The 24,897-nt window shown below is 35.3% G+C and overlaps 2 protein-coding genes across 2 annotated transcripts in view; one reads left to right on the top strand and one right to left on the bottom strand.

Annotated features, from left to right (window-relative positions):
- Positions 1-214, top strand: part of LOC110037823 (tropinone reductase-like 3) — a 44,631-nt gene extending 44,417 nt beyond the window's left edge. Inside the window, exon 8 of the mRNA XM_020742549.1 lies at positions 194-214. Within this exon, the coding sequence (XP_020598208.1) occupies positions 194-199 (6 nt within the window). The 3' untranslated portion in view covers positions 200-214. The remainder of the gene's footprint in view (positions 1-193) is intronic.
- Positions 215-5,838: 5,624 nt separating this feature from the next.
- LOC110037821 (uncharacterized membrane protein At1g16860-like) lies at positions 5,839-24,173 on the bottom strand. Its single transcript, XM_020742544.1, has 6 exons — positions 24,154-24,173; positions 23,777-24,068; positions 22,219-22,926; positions 10,548-10,697; positions 9,021-9,232; positions 5,839-6,394 (listed from the first exon to the last, which is right to left on the bottom strand). Exons 1-6 carry the CDS (start codon positions 24,171-24,173, stop codon positions 6,202-6,204), a joined length of 1,575 nt encoding a protein of 524 aa, XP_020598203.1. The 3' UTR covers positions 5,839-6,201.
- Positions 24,174-24,897: the final 724 nt, after the last annotated feature.

The following is a 24,897-nucleotide window of genomic DNA, read 5'->3' on the forward strand; positions in this document are numbered from 1 at the left end:
GCTAATGAGTTTAACCACATCTTAAAATTTTCCCTTAAATAAAAAGGAAAAAGTTTAAATCTAATCGCATCATTCGATACACCATCATATTTGAATGTAGCACAAAGTTCTAGAAAACTTGCAAGATGTAAATTAGGATCCTCTGTTGGTGTTCTCCCAAACTGATTATTTTGCACCATTTGTATTATTGCAGGTTTAAATTCAAATGAGCTAGCTGCTACAACAGGGATTTGAATACTTAAATGAGTTTCATCTGTCGTAGGGTTTGCATAATCCCTTAAAGGTCTTTGTAAATTTTGATGTTCATTTTCATTAGTAAAAGTTTCAATGTTATTTTGTGATGTGTTTGCCATTTCTTGAAAATTGTGAAGTTGTTTTTACTTTCAAATTCTTCTTATGGTTTGTTCTAATTCAGAATCATAGGGTACTAAACCTTCAGATCCTGAACTTCGCATACAAAAAGTACAATTTAGAAAATAAAATACTAAAAAAACCAAATAAAATAAAATTATAGTTTTTTTTTCAGTTTTTTTATGCAATTTTTTTTTATAATTTTTCGGGTTATATATATATTTTTTATTTTTTTTATCTTTTTGGTAATTATTTTGTAATTTTTGAAAATTTCAAGCAAGTGAAAACTAAAATTTTAGTAATAAAAAATTAAGTTTCAAAGAAATTTCTGAAAAAAGATATTTTCCTTAAAGTTTTGTTTTTCCATTCGATCGCCGACAACGGTGCCAAAAAGTTGACCCGACCCGTAATTACGCAGATATTTATATTCCTTAATATGTCAAAAATGTGACCTAAATTATATATAGTGGCTAGTGAGAACAAATATAATATGATAAAAATTAAAGAAATAGTTTTCTCCCTGGGGGTACTACACAAGTATATGTATTGTTTCAAGTAATATAGTGTTTTCCTTAAAAACCTCAATATCGATTCCACGAGGAAGCCGTAAACAAGAAAACAATGGAATGAAATACAAGAATTTTGACTTTGAGAAAACATTACTTAAGATTACAACAACTACCTGAAGATGAAAATTAAGTTTACTAAATTCTACAACATGCAAGTAAAAGTAAATATAATGACTTAAACAATATGTAAAAAGAGGCTTTCTTCTTGCCAATAATTCATAATCATTGTATGATTTTAAAATTGTTTAAAAACTTTAATGTGGTATTGTGACCAAATATAAGCATATATATTCTTTATTTCTTTCAAAATGTGCAAAGAGCATTAACTAATTAAAAGTTGATGTCGACATGTATAGTAGTGTTGGGCAGGTTCTAGTCTCTCACTCCTAGATTACCCACTGTGCCCTCTTTATAAGACCTTTCAGTGACCCTTAGTTCTAGTATCTAGACTAAATTGATAAAAGAATCTAGCCTGTCACTCTAGAAATATCAATTATATACTCATCAAATCTTATCTCCCTATTTATTTGCACCCCCATTTAGATGATCGTGACTGATCTTTCCAAGGTAGAATGTGACACTCACAAGTCAAGAAATCTTAGCCCTTTCGGGTCTAATTACTTACAAGCTAAGAAATCTTGGCCCTTTCGGGACTATAAGTTCCTCAACATGTTTTAACAATACAAGTTACCAATTTGTAAAGTAAATGAAGGACCGGTAAAAGTATCATCACAATTTTTAGGAATTTTTAGGAATAAAAGTAGGAATATAAGAAATCCTAAATGAAATCAAAATCACTTACTTATTTACTTCATATTGCTAGGAGAAATAAAGGAAACTGCTCAAGAAGCATGGAGATAACAAAATAAAACATATTTATAAAACTCCAACACATAGTACAAGAATTAAAGACAAAGATACAAAGACTTACCTTGAATGTTCCCCCAAGCACTCTTTTGAAGTTCTCTGACTTCTCTGACTCTAATAGCACTTACAAGACTCACAAACTCCAGAAAAACAAACACTCACAAAGAAAACTTCTCACACACTTGACACATTCACACACTATGAGACTCTATAGATCTGACCCCTAGCCTTTTGGAATTAATCCATATTTATAGAGCTTCAAAAATGACCAAGGGTTGCTTCAGACATCTCTTCAAAATTCGGTCTCATTCAATAAATCTTCTAGAAAATAACTATGGCACTTAGACACCAGTAAGGGTGTAAACAAACCGAACACGAACAAACAGAGCTTGTGTTCATGTTCGGTTCGTTTGAAATTTAGTTTGTTTGAAATAAGTTTGTGTTTAAAATTGTTCATGAAGTCTTTGTTCCGAACGAGCCAAACACGAGTCGAACACGAGCTGTTCAAGAACAACGAGCCAGTTTGACATCCCTAATATTATTATATATAAATAATATATTATATTAATTATATAACTTATATTACATAAATATATAATATCTATATTAGTATATTACTAATATAGTATATTAATATTTTATTATTATTAATTTATTATATATTATAATTTATAAAATTTAATTTTTATAAAATATCATAATTTTTTATATAAATTATTTTAAATTATTTTATATTTCGAACAATAACAATTCGAACACAAACGAACGCATCACTGTTAGTGTTTGGTTCGTTTAACTAACCGAACGAAAAAAAATTGTTCACGTTCATCTCGTTTACTTATCAAACAAATCAAACACGAACTCATTGACGAACCAAACATGAACTATTCGCAAACAACGAGCTTTTTTGATAGCCCTAGACACCAACCAATTTCTGCATCTAACACCTAGGCTCCAGTTCAGCTGGTTTGGTACTTTTCTTCAATTTAGTCCATTTTGCTTCTTTTTTTATGTATTTTTGTTATTTTTTACTCTTAAACTCTTTTCTTACACATGCAACAAAATATATAAAAATACACTTCATTATTACATAATATCCTCAAATATTGAGCATGAAATGTACATAAGAATAAGTAACTTTAAGGTGGATCACTAGCCTCGTCGGCCAAAGGTAGGAGAACCACACCGTCACGAGGCTTGACCTGTGTCACCACGACCGCTGCACCTGTTGTTGTGTCGGCTGATGAGTCGACCGTTGTTAAAGCAGATCTGAAGCAAGGACTGATGCACCATAGGTGTGCACCTCGACCGTGCCCCCACCTCACGGGGTGGCAACAAGCACGATCAATTGGACGAGTCCTCCACTCTTTGTTTCTTATTTACTGTTTTCTTGATCAATTTTGTTCACCCTAGTTGAATCCCTTCTCCCAGTCTCTTTGAGTTGACTGGTCATTCTTCACCGTCAGGATTCTTTCCTGACGGTCGACCCTCATTTATAGATTTTTTTCTTGGTGTCGACTGAGTACTCTCAAGTTTCTTCTTCTCTCTTATGGGATGGCAGAGTCTCTCGGTTAAAATCTCAATGGCCTCAATAAGACTTCTTCACTTGCAGGTCTCTCGCCCCTTGTCATCATTATTCTTTGTTAAAAAATGACTAAAAAGTTGAAAATCTGGAAATGGTGATGAAAAAATGCTCATCATGCTCTATTTATAAGGTATACATGCACGAAAATCCAGAGAATTCAAATATTAAAAGTACTTACTACATAATAAAAAAGTCAATTTTTTCATTTAATTATATTATTATTATCGCAGTTATCACTTTCAAGAAATAAGAGAGTCGGAAAACTAAATATGAAAGTATAGCTGAACAAAATAGCATTATGAACCTGAACTGATGGACAAACATTTGTAATCCGATCCCTCAACCGATTCTGATATTCTTCATAAAGATGATCGATGGACACCTCATTGAATATATTTCCAATCATCTGTGAAGGCCCCTTGTCCAAAGGAGAACTGCCCGTCAGATTACGGTGATACACCCTTCACCTGATGGTCTAATTTCACCATGACGACAAAAGGGCCTCTACTAAGGATTCTCTCGAGAAGGCCCACCGAAAGCCTTCCAACCGACTAAACGATTATCATATGACAAATTTTTTATATCAGCGGTTCATTAAATGCCCCTCTTCAAAAAAATATAAAAAATGAAACAGTACCTACATCAGTTACAAATATTAAAGAGTCCAAGGGTTAACTGCAAATATAAAAAAGTATAATCTTACACCAATTACTTGAAGCATCCATATTGAAACAGGGATAAACGTATAATTTTACTAGATATCCCTTTGGTCTATAAATATAGGGTCATTCCTTCAAGAAATGATTACTGAATTTATTCTCAGAGAACTTGTTTTATTATGTACTATACTTTACTTTCTCTCTCTCTCTCTCATTTTCGTCCAACACTCTTATTCCTTAGGTATATTTCGAAAGACATTTTTAGATTCAACATGTACATATATAATTTATCTAAAAACTACATTTCAACTAGAGATAGTGATAATAAATTATATATGCACATACATATAATCATAAAATATAACAAAACTACACCAAATAAATGAAGGAAAATAAAAAAACTACATGTAAACACCATTGCTTCATCAACAGCATTTCTTCATCACAATTTCGTAAAATGATAATAAATTATATATGTACATATATAATTTACCTAAAAACAGCATTTAAAATTTAAATGAAGATAATAAAGGATACATGTACATAGATAATATCATAAAATATGACAAATCTATACCAAAAAAATGAAGGAAAATAAAAAACTGCATTTAAACACCATTGCTTCAATAGCAGCATTCTTCATCACAATTTCTACTCAAAACCAATCGAAACGCTCCAAAATTAATTGTTGAGAGATTTGACCACAAAGTTCTTATAAATTAATAGAATACTCTACAAATCAAACCAAACCATTTTGATGACCAATTCATGCTTCAACCAATTCAACCTATAATTAGGGGTGTAAACGAACCGAACACGAACGAACAAAGCTTGTGTTCGTGTTCGGTTCGTTTAAAATTTAGTTTGTTTGAAATAAGCTCGTGTTCGTTTTTTAACGAACGAGTCGAACACGAACCGAACACAAGCTGTTCGCGAACGACGAGCTAGTTTGTCATCTCTAATATTAATATATAAAAATAATATTATATATTAATTATATAACTTATATTATATAAATATACAATATCTATATTAGTATATTACTACTATAGTATATTAATATATTATTATTATTATTTTATTATATATTATAATTTATAAAATTTAATGTTTTAAAATATAATAATTTTTTTATATTTAATTATTTTATATTATTTTAAATTTCAAACAATAACGATTCGAACACGAACGAACGCATTACTGTTCGTGTTTGGTTCATTTAACTAACCGAACGAAAAAAATTTGTTTGCGATTGTCTCGTTTACTTATCGAACGAATCGAACACGAACTCATTGACGAACCGAACACGAACTGTTCGCGAACAACGAGCTTTTTTGACAGCCCTACCTATAATTGAGTGTAACTTTTAGGGAAAGTTACATAGCACACAATTCTATGTATTCACATATCTCACACCCTAACTTTCATATCTACATATGCAACACCTTCCTTCTATAAATCTATGCATGAAAAATTGCATTTCACTTTTAAGGAAAGGTAATAGTGTTATTTTGTGATATTAAAGGGTGCCAGGCGTGTAAATATGAGTTTAGGTGTTATACATGTCAATACATAAGAACAGTTCGTTATGTAGGTAAATGCCCCTAATTTTTATAACCATTCTCAGACCAGTACTGCTACATTTCATGTTTTAACAAGCAGGTTCGCTTTGTAACAGCATTTATTTTGATTAGTTCATTACTTTTAAAACTTTATTTTTCTTGTAGTCCTTGGCTTAGGAGTTCTTACAGCAGTTCAATCCAGCCTCATCCAAAAATTGAGACAGGCAGCATAAATCTCAGTCACATTTGTTAAATACAAAATTTACCATTGAAAACAAAACATTCATATACATTTCTGCTCTATATGCAATGCCAGATCAATACAATCTTCACAATTATGAATGCCGCCTTCATAATCTAACCAACCACAGCATTTATTGGATTTTACTATTATACATAAAACACATGAATAACACCACACAACAAAACTATTTCCAAAGAACTCACATGTAATAAAGACATATTCAATACCAAACCATGAAGCAACCATAATTCCTGCACACGTCTTCCATAGCAGTCCAGTAGCATGATGAAAAAGCCTGCAGAAAGCCAAGGATATATATACATGTACCAATCTATCGCCATTAAATCTGCCTCAAAGAACATATTTATACATGGCATAGCTCCTCTGGTGGAGTTTCATCTCCCACAAGGATGAGTCCTTGGACGTGCATCGGTAAAAAGCATCTCTTCCATTGCCAACCGGTCGATGAAGCTTCATCGGGTGGATCAATCATAATTATGTTCTCGTGCGTTTTGAGAGTGCCTATAACACTCACAGTGCTTCCCTCTCTGATATACCTATTTCAAGATGCAGATATGGAAGAGAATGAACAGAGGAAAACAATGCTTAGGAACCTTGAATCTTGTACAAAAAATAAAATTGCAGAGCAATTCCACGTGAGCTAGATTCTGAAAGCACTTATTTACCTAGCTATGAGAAACAAATGTCACAAGTAATAGCATAATCACTACAGCATACTTTTGAACCAGGAATTCTGAATTTCATAGTAAAAATTCATATAAAAATTTAGTATAGAGAAAATAGCTTAACACAACATTAAATCTTGTTTGTAGGATAATTCCATTACAATTCAGCGGATTTGTTGGTAGGAAATAATTAATTTATAATAAACAAGCCTTTAGAGTACACGGATTTGTCCATATATTTCATTGTGTAAATTTGATTGGACAATAATTATTATCACTCTCAACATGTTTTAGTTGTACCAAATTTTTTTTGGAAACTATTACTAAAGTACTTATTTTCTTATTATAACTAAAATCAATGCAGGACAAATATTTTCCTCCACTAACCAGGGTTGTCTTGTTTATTGTTTCAATGGGATGAAGAAAATGTAGCAATGAAACATAAGAAAACTAATATTAGTAGGCAGCAGGTGAGAATAAATGATTGTGATAGACAGCAGCTTATAAGGAAGAAATGTAAGGAAAACATGACCAGCCGAAGTCTACAGATCAACTAAGGAAGAAATGAAACGCAAGCAAACAAGCTAAATTTCATGCTTGAATGATTTTGAGGTAAACTAAGTATTAGAGAAATCGCAAGAGTAACATCTATGGAGAAAGTTATTTGACCAACAAAAAAAAGGAAAGTTTAAAGTCGGTATGCAAGGGTCCAGAAAATAACAGATGTAGCCCAAGGAAATTGAACGGATTTCGACTTAATGCACCAACATGAAAGAAATAATAGGTTTGGAAGAAATTGTAAATTCGAACCTGCAATGTGAAATAGCTCAACCAAGCCCACTCAAATTAAATTCTAAAGAGGATCTTGGCACCAAAATAAATCCAAATATATATCTATAGATAATAAAAAACTTGAAAGTTAAAATGATATTAAATGATTGATGTTGTTCTTAATAGAAGTAGAAATTTTGTTGTAATGCTTGAATAAAACTAAAAGATGTTTAACCAATTATAATGATATATATTTATAATTTAAATTGAATATTAAGTTATAAGTACCTTGAAATTGAGAAATTGAAGACTTATTTATAAAAATAAACTAGAATTTATTTATGTAAATAAAAGGTTATAAATAAAATTAATTGAACAAGAATTACATATCTAAGTGAAAGAAAAACATAATTAAATAAAATGAGAAAATGAACTGTACACAAATTAAATAAAATAACTATAGCTATGAAATGAAAGTAGAAATAGAAACAATAGTATAATATGCATTTTTAAGTAAGGTATCCATTATATGAACATTGTTTATGTAATTCTATTTCTACTTTTTATTATATGAATAAGAGGGAACTGGAGATGGGGAATAGAAAATTAGGTAAGAGGGAATGTTATGCTCATCTCCAGTTCCCTCTTATTCATTTTCTCCCTTGATATTATGCTCATTTTCCCTTTCTCCCTCTCACACTGATACTTCCCAAATATCCTATTTCTATTTTACTTTTGCCATTTAATTATTGTTAGCTGTTGAATATCAAAACCATTGTTTTTTTCTCAATTGCAAATAACATCACCTATCTCATGTTTTATAATAATTATAAACTATTTAGTTAAATAAAAATAAAATAACCTAGAGTTTTTCTCTTCTCTGTGTTTTTTTAACCTTTATTTTTCTCATATACATCTTATAAAATTGAATATTTGGTAAAACATTAGATAAAATGAGGGACGGCCAAAGCAATGGCAATATGAAGATGGAAAGCGCAAATTACCAAAAAAAATGTAAATGTAAGGTTACACATCTAAGCTCCTCTCAAAATATTGCAATGACAAAAGCTTCGTTAACCTGTTATACTTCCTTTTTTTTACTTGGATAGGAAAATAACGGAAACCCAGAGTGAAGGACTGGTATAGAATTTAAGACTTCAATTTTATTTTGATTTACAAATTTAAATTGACAAGTTTGCTACAAACTACACGTCAAACCTTGAAGGAGGAAACAGAAAGGAGGTGAAGAGTATTTTCTTCTTCACGACCAGCCTTGTCTTGCCAAGGCTGCATCTCTAGCAAGGTCTATTGAGTTTCATAATCCACTCACCCTCTTATTGTTCTGGTACTTTCATCACTAAGAATCTGTCAAGATTGATTCTCTGCTATAGTATCCAATCATTTAAAAATGCAGTCTTACAAATTTTGAGAATAAAAATCTTTGAAAATTACATACGATATGTCACATGAACTAAAAACCATATGCAAGCACAAGCATTGATCATCGAAGATATTGCTACAGTTAAATCTCATAGTTCGATTACTCTTGCTTGTTAATGATTAACCATTTTGATTTTATTTATATGGTTTCCTCATTTCTAAAAACAAACTTTCCATTATGATTGATTAACATAGAAGCTATTTAAAAGAAGCATTTAACAGTAAATATGAATAGCTGCTCAAACTTTTCACGCTTAAATCCTATTTTGGAGAGTATTTATGTTACCCTTCTTCAAATCTCATTTTAAGGTCATTGTTGGGAATGTTGTGATTTTGCAGCCATCTCAATAAGGAAGGAAACTGCTCTTTGTTTTTCATTGACACGCGCAAAGTGATTGCAGGTTTAATAAAAGAAACCACCTTAACTCCATTTCCAGCTCTTACAAGGACTCTTGTCCCACTATTCAGAGTAGATACATAAAAGTCCGTCACATGCCTCTGTCAAAAATGACATGAAAAACAGAATAACAATAACAAATCAAACATTGAATGTCATCAAACTAATCAATAATAAAGAGAAGTTTACATATGCAGCACACAATTCTTATGTATTGACATTTCTCGTACCAAGAATTTCCTATTTTCGTACAAAGCACTTTGGTGCTTTAAACCTATGCATGAAAAAGGTGTATTTCACTTTTTAAAAAGTGGAAATTATGATATTTTTTGCATGGTCTTAAAGATTTGAGTGCTATGTGTGTAAATATGAAAGTTTAGGTGTGAGATATGTAAATACATAAAAATTGTGTGCTATGTATGTAAATGCCCCAATTATAAAAAGCATGACATAGTAAGGGCCACAGAACACGGATGGGTATATTCAAATTGTACCTGCAGAAGTTATTATATCACAAAGCGGGGACAACTACGCGTGAATGAGAGACATTCGGAGGACAGATTATAAATTATATCGCAAAAGATGCAATACAACAATTAGAACATGGATTAATACTGAAGTTCTATGCAAGCTAATGTCAAAAAAGTAATGAATTAGGTTCCAGAGTTATAAATTGTACAAGCACATATAAATATCTCAGAAACATGGTTATAATTGTTAAGTGCCCATGAAATGTACAATAAAGTGTCCACAAAAATAGAATTTAAAGCAAATGTAAAGGAAGTATTTGAAGAGTGTCATACCATGTCTTTCAAACAAACAACACCTTCACAATACTTAATAAGATTAAAAAATTTGCTTTATTTTTTCTGTGAACGACTATAATTATTCTTTGGCACATTTCTTTGTGCATTTCATATGAAGTTTGCATTAGTGAACACTAAACCCTAAGATGTCATGTATCAATTGCGTGCTCCTTGATGTCGTTTTGTGAAATTATCATACAATTATATAAGTGAAAATGCCATAATACAAAATTTTAACAGGAATGTCGGATTTTACAGCTGTGAAATAGATTACATGTGATTGGTGTAGCCTAACATTAGATGAAATTATGAGACGACAAATTTCAATATTACATTTGCCCTCCTTTAACTCCCTGATGGCACTTTCCACAACGATCACAGATTCATGAAAGTGAAAGTCCATGGATCAACTTTTAATTACTGGTTGAGGTTACAACCATGAAATTGACTAGCATGTAACAGATGTATCCTAGCATAGATGAAATTGTAGTTTACTGGTCGAAAGAACAATTTTAAAAGGTAGAAATAAATCAAAAGTAACTAAAGTACCAGATTAATAAATAACTGACCTCTGGGGTAAAAATAGAAAAACGTTGAAAAAAAAACTGACCTCAGAGTGTCTCAAAGTCCATGAATGAGCTATACAAGGAGCTAAAGACAAATTCCATGCTTTGCATTCATACAATTCAATGGAGGTATACGCACATCTAGGTACAATCTGATAGGATGTTTCTAAAGAACAATTGCCACAGGTGACGAGCTGCAAGAAACATAAAGTGATTCAGGCCTAATTAAATACTACAAGAGGTGTTGATTTTGCACAATTTGTAACATTGTTACGTTTGCTCTATCCATTTCTTAGTTCTTTCATACTAATTACATCTTATTCGTTTTATTGTTGCATCGCTTATCCTCATTTAATAGGCTTGAATTAAGCAAATTTCATACCTCATCATAAATAACTTTGCCAATCTATTTAAAATAAACTCCTACAACTTTACATTGAATCCATATTCAAATTCTCAAATCTACCACAAAGTTTCTATTAATGATTTAGCCAAACTGTCAAATTACATTCATTGCAGTATTAAAAATCTGCTTCAATATCATGACAATATTCTACTGCATGGCACTCAAGTTAATTCCCTATTTTAACACCCTCGCGTTAATCTAGAGGTCATCCCCCCATTTCTATCCACAATAAATCATATTATTTTAACCAATCAGACTTAGCTATCACATAATCTTTTAATATTATTGATTGATACTCAAAATCTGATTTACTTTGCGTCAAAATTTCACTTAAAAGTTGCGCATGCAGCTTTAAAGTTATTTTAAGTTCAATATTTCAATCTTGGATTGATGGGTACGCTATTGTGATGTTCGCAAGTGTATGCTATGGCATGCTTTTCAATGTATCATGTAGTTTTTATTTGCACATATTCACATGCTTTTGAATGTGGTTGCATACCTTTCAATGTTACACTTTGCATGCATTCTGAAGCTCCACTATGCATGCTTTCAGCATCACATCGCACAATATTTTGATGTGTACACTTTATGATGCGTCCCTTTGTAAGCTTATTGTTGAGCCACATTCCACATTTTTTTGATGCATCTTTCTTACAATTTCCAGCACACCTCAAAATCCATTTGTGCTGGCAATTTGGTTTATAATATTGCCTTTTCAAGGATTATTTTTATCCAGATTCTTACAAAATAATTTGTTATATTTTCTTTTGTTTGCATGCTTGCAGAGGCATCATCATGTTGTTCAAAAACTTGCACTCATGCTTATTGTTTAGTCATTCTTTTTTATCCCATTTTTTGGAAAAAATAACCTTTAGATGGTGTTTCATATCACTCTAGTTAAACAGGTGCCAAAAAATGCAACAAGCCTTTCTACCATGTCAAGAAAAACAAATGGGCGTGTGCGGCACTACAGCTATAATCATATCCCCCATCATATTACCAAAAACGTGTATAGGTGGTATACATAGCCCATAAATGAGAGGAAAGTGGAACTTCCTCATAACACCCAAAAAGGGACGTATTGATTTGTGCATCCAAGGTTCAACTCTGGTTTTCATGCCAATAAGTAGCCACATCCTAGCTGTCCACATGAATTAGATCCTGGAGTCCTTGCGAAAGCCACTCAAACATTGATAAGTATGTTCTCATTCATATAAATTCCATATGATGATTGGTGTGTTAGTACCTATAAAACTATTACTTTGGCATATTAATTGCAACATTTAATATCACTACAACATCTTATCCAATCAAGTCAAGTGACAATCCCAAAAACCTCACAGCATCCTAGCAATATTTCAGTCTCAAGACCAATACAATACATCAAAAATGTGATTACACGAATTTCTAGGAAATTCAATGGATTATGTGAAGAAAATAACAATGGATCGAGCCACCAAGCATCCTTTCGGTCGGTCGTATTATGTGCCGACTAAATGAAAGTTTATCCAAGCTAAAGAACACCACACACTTAAACTGGCAGCAACCTAATCGATGCAAAGACAATCACAAGATCAACGGTAGCTTAGCAGGACTACCACCTGACCTTCTATGAAGATCACATGACCGAAGGAAGGTTGCCCATCAGATTACCCTATGCAAAGGCACTCACAAGATCTATGAAGATCACCCTCTGCCTAATGAAATATTCCTTCCTAAGGACAATACGTGTTCACGAGGGGCTCCCTCAGAGTAGCTGACCAAAGATCTGCGCATCAAAAGTTCAATTTTGATTTTCATGACAATAAGTAACCGCATCCTAGATATCCACATGAATTAGATCCTGGAGTACTTGCGAAACCCACTCAAACATTGAGAAGTATGTTCTCATTCATATAACTTCCATATGATTATTGGTGTGTTCGTATCTATAAAACTATTACTTTGGCATATTAATTGCAACATTTAATATCATTGCAACATCTTGTGTAATCAAATCACGTGCCAATCCCAAAAACCTCGTAACATCCTGGCAATATTATAGTCTCAAGACTATACAATACATCAAAAATGCAATTGCACAAATCTCTAAGAAATTCAACGGATCACGTGAAGAAAATAGCAAAGGATCGAGCTACCTAGCATCCTTTTGGTTGGTCTTATCATGGGCCGGCTGAATGAAAGTTCATCTGAACTAAAGAACACAAGACACTTAAACCGATAGCAACTTAACCGATGCAAGGGCAATCACAAAATCAACGGTCGCTTAGCGGGGACTACCACCAGACCTTTTATGAAGATCTCTTGACCGAAAGAAGGCAGACCATCAGATTACGGCGATGCACCCTATGCCTAATGAAATAATCCTTCTTAAAAAGAATAGGGCTTCACGAGGGGCTTCCTCAGAGTAGCTGACCGAAGATCTGTAGTTGGCAAAATGACTTTTAGCCGATCGAGCGAAGATCAAATAACCAAAACAAGCAGTTACGAATAAGAAATGGTGTAGGTAGCAGTAAGAAATATGGAAAGGCATCAACAGTAGTTATCAGAGCCAAAAAATATCAAAGTTGATTACCAATATGTAAGGTTGTAATGTCCTATAAGTTCATTGTAACATTCCAGTTAAAGGAGGAATAATCATGTAATTTATTAGATACACCTTGTGATCCATTTCCACAAAAAAGACTACTAGATATATTCCCATAAAATTAGTATTATTTGCCACTTTATCACTCTCCTTCTACATTCACTTATTCCTCTCATCCGATGAATGTTTTATCCCTTGGGTGTGACCTTAAGAACCATTAGAGATTCAACATATATCATCACAATGTCTCCATTAACGATGATGTTACACCTACAAATACCCTTAAGAGGATAACAATCAAGAGAATGGATGGCATAACTAACATGAAATTACTAAGGGCACTAATACAAAGTCCTCAACATCATTCTACTCTAATCACTTCTTCCTCTACATTTCTCAATTTCTATCTCTTTCTCTACAGTAACAACAACCAGCCTTATAAGACTAGACTGATATTAATAAAAAGCTATTGCTAGTGCCTTGCAAGATTAGTCATTCAGGGCAACTTAATCACTCTAACATTTTGGGTTCTATTTTATGTTTCTTTTACCCTACATATTCAGTGATTGATTTTTTCTCTATTGATCATAGCTAAATTTAGGCATGGAGAATTATTCCATCTCACTCCCATGAGGTGGAAGGTGGCACGACATACTTCAATCTCGCCAACTATAGTTTTTCTTTCCTTTTTCGACCTCCCAACAAAGTGCACGGCAAAAAGAGGTTCCATCAATGGTGGTGCTAGGATAGCTAGCACAACATTCTTCCACACTAGTTGAGAGTTATATCCCTATACATAAGTTTATGAAATTCACATCCATGACACCATTACATTCTGCATCCTCAAAGGTATTTTTACCTTATTTCAGTTGTTTTGTGTTGCACAATCCTTAGATATAGCCTTTATTGTGAAAGATGATGACAATAAAGTGAAAAATTGGAACGAGAAATTTGCAAAACAGAAAGAACCACAGATTTTTGTGATTTGGCAAATTGTCTACGTTCACGAAGTTGCAGAGAATTTCATTGCTTCAAGGATTTCACTATCGATCGCATCAACCATTACAAGAAAAGAATTCTCTTTCTCCTCCATCTCACTCTCTCTTCACCTTCTTTCTCTCTCTAAACCGAAAGCCAACCGAGAGCTAGAGTCGAAGAAAAGAAGAAGGGAAATTAGAAGCAACGCACACAACCGAAGAAGACTTTAGATAGTATGGATTGCGGTTCTTCTGCCTTTTTATAAGCCAACGCTGAAGAAGAAATATACGACTGGAAGCCACCTTGCGATATCTTCTATTAATCACCTACCTTATTTGTTTGACCCATTAAGGTAAGCAAAAAAAAAGCGAAATCCAGAGGAGAGGGAGGTGGGATCCCAAACGGGAAAACAGAGGCGGCGGGATCCTCCATAGGAAGATCAGGCGAAGCTTTATCAAGGAAAGAAATTAAAGAGTCATTAAATAAGAATAATTTAATAAAAAACTGCCTATATAAGAAATTGTTAATTTGAGCAGTGGACCGGTTTCCATATTTTCAACAATTCTCCCATTTAGAGACTGAGACACTAGATGCATCTTCCGTTATTAAGAAAACAATCATAAAAGATGGCAGTCGAACCCAATAATTCCTACTTTCTGTGTCTCGTGAAAACAGTATGGCAGTGCTCCTCTGTCGCGATACTTCGCTGCGCCGCGCCCTCGATTGGTTCAATCGTCTGGGCTACTCATCGACAGGAGAGGCGAAGCTCCCCCTCTTTACCACGATAATAGGGAGCAAGAGAACGGGAGAAGTTCGATTGAGCGGGAGAAAACCAATAAGGAAACCGCGAGTAATTCTTTCAAAGGAAAGAATTAAAGAAACAATATAGTTATCAAATATATTACATGGACGCAAAAACCTCCAATTTAGGATGAAATGGACTGGGTTCCACATAAACCAACAATTCTCCCACTTGAATACTGGGACACTGACTGCATCATCTACCGACTACGTTGCCATTTTCCTCAAGTGTGATATCCTGCACTTCTGCCTCAAAAATCTTGTCTTCATGCCAGAAGACCAACTAAAGTTATGCACAACTTCAGTTTCTCAAGTGTAACACCCTTAGTCAACATATCAGCAGGGTTTTTGCTTCCACAAATTTTCTCAAGTAGCAACTGTCCATCATCTAACAATGATCGAAGGAAGTGGTACCTGATTTGAATGTGCTTAGTCCTGGATTGAAATGTTGGATTTCTGACAAGGAATATAGTGCTCTGACTATCACTATAGAGAGTGCCCTTTTGAACCTCCTTACTTAATTCCTCCAAGAAACTCTGTAGCTATATCATCTCCTTTGTAGCCTTTAACACTGCAATGTACTCGGTCTCTGTAGCGCACAAAGAAACTGTCTTCTGTAGATTTGAACCCCATTACATTACGGTACCACCAAGAGTAAAAACATAATCTGTAGTACTCTTTCTACTGTCAATGTCTTCAGCTAAGTCAACATCAACATAGCTCTGTACCTCCAGACTCTTTCCTGAGAAACACAAGCAGGTTCCTGAGAAGCCTCTTAGGTATCTCGAGATCCACTTCACAACTTACCAATGTTCCTTCCCTGGATTACTCATGTATCTGCTCACATCTCTCGCTGTTTGGGCAATGTTCGGTCTTGTGCAAACCAGAACATACATAAGTGAACCAATAGCTGAAGTGTAAGGAACCTTACCCGTGTAGTCTTGTTCCTCCTCTGACTTGGGTGATTGATTTTTGCCGAGTCTGGAGTGACTATCTAAAGGTGTGGCAACTGATTTAGTCTTATCCATATTGAACCTGCTGAGGAACTTTTTTATATATTCAGCCTGTGAAAGTCTCAACGTTTCTCTGACTCTATCTCTGACAATTCTCATGGAAAAGATTTGTTTTGCAGCTATCAAATCCTTCATTGAAAAGTGCTATGACATATGTTTCTTTAGATTATTAATCTCATCAATATTGACACCCTGCAATAAACATATCATCCACGTACAACAGTAGAATAATGTTGGAATTGTCAAAATGTCTGACATAGCAATAGTGATTTGTCTGACATCTGTTGTATCCTGCATTGTGCATGAAATTATCAAATTTTTTGTACCACTATCTAGGAGCTTGTATCAGATCATGCAAGCTCTTCTTCACTCTGCAAACTGAGCCTTCCTTTTCTTATACCACAAACCCCTTTGGTTGGTACATGTAAATATCTTCTTTAAGATCTTCATAAAAAAAGATTGTCTTAACATCTAACTGCCAAATGAATAGGTCTTCAATAGTCACTATAGACAGTACTAATCTAATGGTTGTGAGCTTCACCACCTGAGAGAATATCTCAGAATAATCAATACTCTGCCTCTGCTGAAAACCTTTTACAACAAGTCTAGTCTTGTGCTTCTTACTGCTATCATGCTCAGTTTTAACCTGGTACACCCACTTATTGTGCAATGCCATCTTCCTTGGTGGAATTTCTGTCAGGTCCCATGTCAGATTTTCTAGTAAGGAATCCATCTTTTTCTTTATAGCCAGCTCCCGTTTGTTCAAATTTTCACTTGCAAGGTTTTTCATAACTTTGTGGTTCTCCACCATCTGTCAATCAAATGTAGTTCAAAACTGGTGAGAAACGCTGTGGAGAACATCTATCCCTGACTGACCTGCGAACTGTAGCTGTAGGGGTGGACGACTCTGAACCTTACACCGAAATAATAGGAATGGGTGCCCCAGACACACTCTCCTCATCACTTCCATCTCTGCCCTGCACTGTGATCTCTGGTAGATCATCAAATCTTACCAACTCGGATTCCTAGGGAGCCACTTCAGAAATTGTATTGGACATGCCCTTGTACATGATTTTCTCATTGAAAATCATATTTCTGCTTCTTATGATCTTTTGATCTTGATCATCCAAGAAACTCACCAAATGTCTCGTCTTCATAGCCAATGAAATAAGATTTCTTTGGCTTAGCCTCGAGCTTGCTACGAGCATCAGGATTAATATAAATATAAGAAAGACAGTCAAAAGTCTTAAAGTGAGAAAATTTGACCTCTTTCTCATTCCAGATCTCCCAAAGCAATTTACAGTCTAATGAAACGGATGACCCTTTATTGATCAAGTAAACTATAGTGTAGACCGCTTCAACTCAGAAACTAGGTGATAGTTTGACGTGCAGTCTCATGCTTCTAACGTGCTCATTAATAGTCCTGTTCAGACGTTCTATAACTTCATTTTACTGTGGTATCCTAGGAATGATCTTCTACATTCTGATTCCCTATGCTGCACAATACTTCTTGAACCCACAATCAATATATTCACTACCATTATCAGACCTCAAATATTTCAGTTTTAAGTTTATCTCTGTCTCAACCATGGCCTTCCAAGTCCTGAACACATTAAATAAATCTGATTTATGGTTCAAGAAAAAAACTCATACCTTCCTACTGTGGTCATCAATGAATGTGACATAGTAACGAGAGCCTCTAAGAGATGCCACAAGAGAAGGCCCCCACACATTTGTGTGTACAACTTCCAATTTTCCTGTCTTTAGTGCTCTGTCACCTTTCAAAAAACCAACCATTTTCTGTTTCCCCATAATGTAACTCTCACACATGCTGAGATCAACTGACTTTGGATCTAGTAACTTGCCTCTAGACTGAAATTCTTTCAGACCCATCTGACTCATGTGGCCAAGCCTACAATGCCACAAGTCTGTTGTGCTCTCTGCAACGGTAGTATCAACACTATTAATTAAATCACTGGTAATATATAGTGTGTTAGTTTTCTTACCCCGAGCCAGTATCAATATCCCTTCTATAACCCTCCAGGAGCTATCTAAGAATACTGCTGAATGACCACCCTCATCGAGCTGTCCAACATAAATAAGAAAAACTCAGGAAGATATCTGACATTTTGTAAAGTTTATTTGTTCTTATTAGATAGTGCAATGTCAACGTCTTCCATCCCCATCACGTTCAAAGGTTCTCCATTAGCCAGATACACCTTCCAAAGTCACCTGCAACGTAATTCCGCATTAACTCCCGGTGGGAAGATGTATGAAAGGAAGCTCTTGAATCCAGTATCCAGACATCAACAAAACTTTAAACTACCAGCAATAGTGCATCATATACTTCTTCAGTTACAATATTAGCATTGACATTCTCTGCCTTCATGGGATTTTTTAAGTTCTTCTTTAAGTGGTCAGCTTTGTCACAATTCCAGCAATTTGCTTACTGACCAGACATTGACTTGCCCTTGCCTATGTGTCTTGATTTTGGCATTTCTCTGTTTGAATTCTTATTTTGCGATCTCCCTCTGCAATCAACATTCAGTGCTGAACTCGAGACCTCACCAGAATCTTTCATACGCATCTCCTCAGCCAAAATTAAATCACAATAATATTTCAGCTTGAATTTACCTGCAAAATTGCTATCAACTAACTTCATGGTTTTCTAGTTATTTGACAATGAAGTCAACAATATCAGTGCACGAATCTCATTATCAATTCAATTTAAATAGATGATAATTGATTTGTAATATTATTAAAATCAGTCAGATGTTGTGCAACAATTGTACAATCCGTCATCTTCAAATTGAATAATTTTTTCATCAGATGCACCTTTTTATTCGATGATGGTTTTTCATACATACATGACAAAGCTGTCATGAAACCTGCAGTCGTTCTTTTCTTGATTACGTTGTGTGCAACGAATCTCAACAGGGTTAATCGAATAACCGTCAAAACCTGTCGATCCAACAGACTCCATTTAACCCCATCCATATTTTCTAATTTATTTCCCAGTAACGGAAAATGAAGTTTCTTCCCATAGAGATGGTCATTTATCTACATCTTCTAATAACTAAAATCTGTGTTATTAAACTTCTCGATCCTTAATACCTTCACTTCATCTCCAGTCATCGCTTTCCCTCACATCCGAACCTTGACCCTGATATCAATTGTTATGAAAAAGGACGACAATAAAGCGAAAAATTGGAACGAAAAAATCGCAAAACAGAAAAGAACACCCAGAGGTGTACGGGTTCGACAAATTGTCTATGTCCACGGGAGTTGCAAAAAATTTTATTACTTCAAGGATTTAACCGCCGAATAACTCTCTCTTCCTCTCTTTACGCGAGGGCCGCAGTCAAAGAGATTTGAAAAACTGAGCCTTGCGATTGCTTCTCACATCTTCACTCGTGAGCAAGAAGACTGAAGAAGACTTGAAGAGAAAAGATGGCAGCCGAACCCAAAAATTCCTGCGAACTTCTGTGTCTCACAAAAACAGTAGAGCAATGCTTCTCTGTCGCGATACTTCGCTGCGCTGAAGCCCTCACCTGGTTCGATCGCATTGTCTGCTCATCGATAGGAGAGGCAAAGCTCCCCCTTTTTATAGTGATAACATAGAGCGGGAGAAGTTCGAACGAGCGGGAGACAATCAATAAGGAAGCCACGAGTAATTCTTTCGAAGGAAAGAATTAAAGATGCAATATAATTATTCAATATATTTCATAAATACAAAAACCTCCAATTTAGGATGAAATGGACCGGGCTCCACATAACCCAATAGCCTTCTCAATCCTTATATTTAAAGAACACACTACAATAAGGAAGCACCAAAAAAAAAACACATAAAAAATCTTATTCATCTTATATGATCTTTTGAAGAGTTGAGCGACATATTCTCCGAATTTGTTTCACATAGTCAGCTACATCCTGGGTCTACACATGGCAGCAATACCTTGATTGAATCCCAAAGTTTTCAAGGAGCCCTTCTTTAAAAAATTCTTCTTAAATGCCAGAAGTGCATTCTCATTCCTAAAAAATCCCATCTCAAACTCAAGAATTCTCCCACTGCTTAAGAGCCCTCTCCTTTTCTTGGAAGAGCTTCCTTGACCTTTGAATGCTTTCAACACAACAATTTATTATGCAATAAAAAAAGAGTTGGCTCATTAATAATGGCAATCAACGCTATGGTAGTAATCCCTCTAGCTTAAACATGCACCGCTATGCCCTAAAAATATAATGACTACCATACAATGATTGAAAACGTAGTACCTAAGTTATCATTGCGCTAGAATGTATTAATTGCATTAATAACTCCATAATATCTTATCTTGCTAAGCATGCCTCAAGCAATCCCGAAAACCTCATAACTTCCGAGCAATGATTATCAACCTCAATACAAAAACCATCAAAGGGCTGCCAACCATTAATGGAACACCTATAAATACGCTTGAGAATACCACGATTACATGTTGAACATTAAAACTAGCCCGAGATTCCCTCGTGCACTAATATCTAAAGTCCTCAACATCATTCTACTCTTTTCAACTTATTCTCAACCTTAATTTAGGCTCCGTTTGGGGCAGCTTATCCGCTGCGGCGGCATTTTGAAAACGCCGTCTCGCCGTTTGGAAACTACATATGAGCAGCTTATCCGAAAATGCAGTTGTTTTTTACACTAAACGCGGAACGCATGTTGAACCCCACGGTCCGCGTTTCCAGGTAAGCGGCTTATCTGGATAAGCACAAGCTGCCCTAAACGCACCCTTAGTTATTCTCAACCCTTGTAAGGCAATCGTAATAAAAAGATTATGCTAGTTACCTACGACAACAGATGTAGATCAAGATGACTAAATCACTATAAATGTATGCTCCACCTAGTTTATGTTGCTTTTGCTCTTATTTGCTTTGCACGCAGTCCTTCGTCTCTCTTTTCATCTTCATTGATTAATTTTGATTATAGTGTGCTCTTCAAATCCCGATCTCATACATTGGTAAAACTCTCTCCTTGTCATCTATAATAAGCCCACCTTTCATCATTAAGACAAGGAGCTCAAAATCTCCCTCTATCACTTTTTAGTTGTCTTTGTGAGCTCTTTGCATGCAAGGTAAAATGTGAGAGATAAGGAGACACATAGAGGCTCGGGCTATATACGAGTGATAGAATAAATATGGGAGTAAGAAGAGAACTGGGGAGAGAGAGAACACTCCTTTGTTAATATTAAGAGGGAGGTTAGTCCCAAATTATAGAGTTCAATTCCGGCTCAAGATTTGCAGAGAGTAATTCAATCTAATCTTGAGCCAAGCCAGGTGTGGTAATAAATTGGCTTGATCATCCTCAATTTGATCTAAACATGCTTTGTTAAGATCAATTTGTACCCAAACCAAAATTATTTTGGTCGAGTCTTGTCCTACGATAAATTATTAATCATTCATTCAATATATATATATAAATATTTATATATTCTCATGGCTTTCGCAAACTGATAGAAGGCACTAAAATAACAATTAATGGGGAGAAACAAGTACTGATTGTAAACCGCTTTTTTGTCTCCGAAACCTACAAGACAACAAAATCTTTAACCGTGAAGCTATTGCAAGTGACAGAATTAACCCAAAATGGCAGCAGAACTCCCTAATAATAGCAAGGAAAGCACTAAAACGAAAAAACGATATACAAATAAGGAATACAACTATGATGTCGCCAAATGCCCATAGTATAATTATTTATGGCTGCTTAGTCATAAAATAAATGTCATGTTTTAGAATTAAATACTATAAAGATATCTTATGGAACTCACCAATTTTACAACAACAAAAGCCCAAAAAATGGAAAAAAATTTAACATGACTTGAATGGAAAGTCTGCCATTAAAGTGTCAACAAATTTACAAAACAATGGGGAAAAAAATGAGTAAAATAAGAACATACCCCGGTGATCTTAACAAGTTTACCAACAGGAAGGTTCCTAGGATTAATGGCCGTATCAGGATAACTTCTGAAGTACCTTTCCAGCTCCCTCCTTCCTCTCGTCCAATTCCACAGCGCCACAACTCCAACCACCACTGCAGCCCCAACAAACCCAAGAAAAATCTGCGGCCGTCCAGCTGCTGCCCACAAAAACGCGCCCAACCCAATCGCAAGCATAAAAGCTACAGCGCTCACCGCAAGCCACACCTTCGGCAACCAATACCAAACCCTAATATCGCTCTCCACAACCGTCACCCCCGGACTGACCATCTTTTTCTTCGCCGCCGGCGCCAGTGAAAACTCGCCGACTGGGCCAGAAGTAATGAGGCCCGTCGGCGAAAGAAGCGGGCCGGATGTCATCCTCGTCGATGACTGGCCGGAGATTCGAGCTATGGGGCCGGAGTGGGAGCGCGTAGAGACGGAGGGGCGGTCGATGGGAATGTCGAACATCCGGGCGAGCTCGCCGGACGTTCGCACGCCGCCGCCAGTATACGACGTTCGGACGTCGCCGCCAGTATACGGAGCAGCCGCGGATGACATCTTCGCTGCGCGGACCTTGGTAGCTGCCGGCGGCAGACCGGAGACAAGCATACCAGTGCTCAGCTTGTGCGTTCTGCGTCCTGAGGACATCTCCAGTAAGCCAGAGAGGCAGAGAGATGGAGACAAGGACTGGAGTATTGAAGTGGCGTCAGGATAGTAACGGGATTTATCAGGTTTTGTACGAATTCACCGTTATATATTTTTTTCAAGTCCCAAATAATACGGTGAAAATGAAAATCACTTGGCATAACTCCTGCAGTAAGTCTCAATGCAGCTAAAGAACTCTCGACTCAAAACACACAACACCGTGAATAATACATAGAATAATGCTTAGAAAAACATCTGCAGTAGATCTTGAGTCGGCCAAAGAAAAACAACCGCTATAACATGATGAATAACACCTAGAAGAACATTCACACTAAGGGTCTGTTTGGGGCAGCTGTAACTTATCCAGTTTTTGCTGATAAGCAGCTTATCCTGATAATCTGCTGATGAGCAGCTGATCCGGATAAGCTGTCTGGCTGTTTGGTTGGCGCTTATGGAAAAGTTGATTGTGAAAAATTGACGAAAAATTGACAATTCTGCCTCTGTTCTAAATAAGCAGTTTTGTTGTTTGGTTAGTGTGTTTTGTAAACAACTTATTTGGAATTTTTTTTTATTAAATGAATAATCTGTGCAGCAGAATCTGTTTTTTTTTCAACAAAATTAAAGATCACTGTTCAAACAAGAAAATATCAAAAAGTTGATTTATATTCATATAACTAAAATTTATCCGATCACATCAAACGAATATGTTACACATATAAAAGTCAAACGCACCTGCACATACTACTACAAAGTATAATAAGAGCCCATAAAAAAAAAGAAAAAATAACATGTTAAAATGATAAGTAGAAATACAATAATGTTAACTTTATAATGTAGCAGCATATCACAGCCCATGCCACTTGCATCTGACACTCCAGAAACCTGAGCAAACCTGTCCGACTGCGATATTGTAGAAACGGAAGAACTCGAAACCACATGTGGCGTTCTCCCCTTGTGACACTATTGAACTCCTAGCAGTTGTGTCCAATTGGCAGCACGTAGAAATAGTTCCACTATCGGCCCACCTGAAGAATTTGCTGTCGTCCGGTCCTTGTCCCCACCGCGGACACCTATAGAATTGTCGTCCGTAACTATGTGTTTGTCGTGATGTGAAAAGCAATGACGGTAGCCCACATCGGCACAGCATTTGCCCTGACTTCCCTGAATATCTCGAGCTCATTGTCCTGCAATTATTATAAAAAGCGTTAATAAGTCAAAAAATCGTTAATAAGTCAAAAACTAGAGGGAATAAAAAAAAACTCAACATACCAAATTGTGGAAGCAATCATTGCAACAGAGTTATTTGGTCACCTGCATCTTTCATGGCAAATAAATCACAAAACAAAAGAACAATTTTTACCAAATATTGATCCAATATGTTTAGGGTTTAGAATAAAAAATTAGATACTATAAGAGTAATACTTAGGACTTGCACTTTTTTAAAAGTAACAGATGATGATTGCTCCATCTAACAATAATCAACATACCTTAAAAGCTTCGAACCTTTCACCATCCAACAATAAACAAAAACTCTTGAGTAACTTGTATATTTCAAATTTCCAACAACCAAAACAAATCAATTGCAAAAAAATCTCATTGAGTTTCACACAAACCATCAACAATGAAGAAGGAGAAGAGAGAAACTGAGATCAAAACATAACTAAAATAAATCTTGATGATTCCATTCTGAAGATAGAAAAATGTATTTCCTAGCTTGGTTTAATGATTATGCATCTCTAGGATTCATCATAGTTAAAAAAATTTCATACAAATCAAGAATTTGTAATCAAACCGACTTCATAGAGAGAAGCCAAAGGGGAATGCAACTAGCACATGACAATTCCAACAGGCAAGAAGCAATCAAACCGACAAAAGATACCCATCCCAACAGCCAAAATAAGAAAAATAGAACAATAAGACCGACAAAAGATACCCATCCTGAAAGCCAAAATAAAAATTGAAACAACATATCTCTATAATTACTGAAGAAGAACGAAGCAATATGTAATCACT

The sequence above is a fragment of the Phalaenopsis equestris genome, unplaced genomic scaffold (assembly GCF_001263595.1).
Source record: "Phalaenopsis equestris unplaced genomic scaffold, ASM126359v1 Scaffold225472, whole genome shotgun sequence".
Taxonomy (NCBI): Eukaryota; Viridiplantae; Streptophyta; class Magnoliopsida; order Asparagales; family Orchidaceae; genus Phalaenopsis; species Phalaenopsis equestris.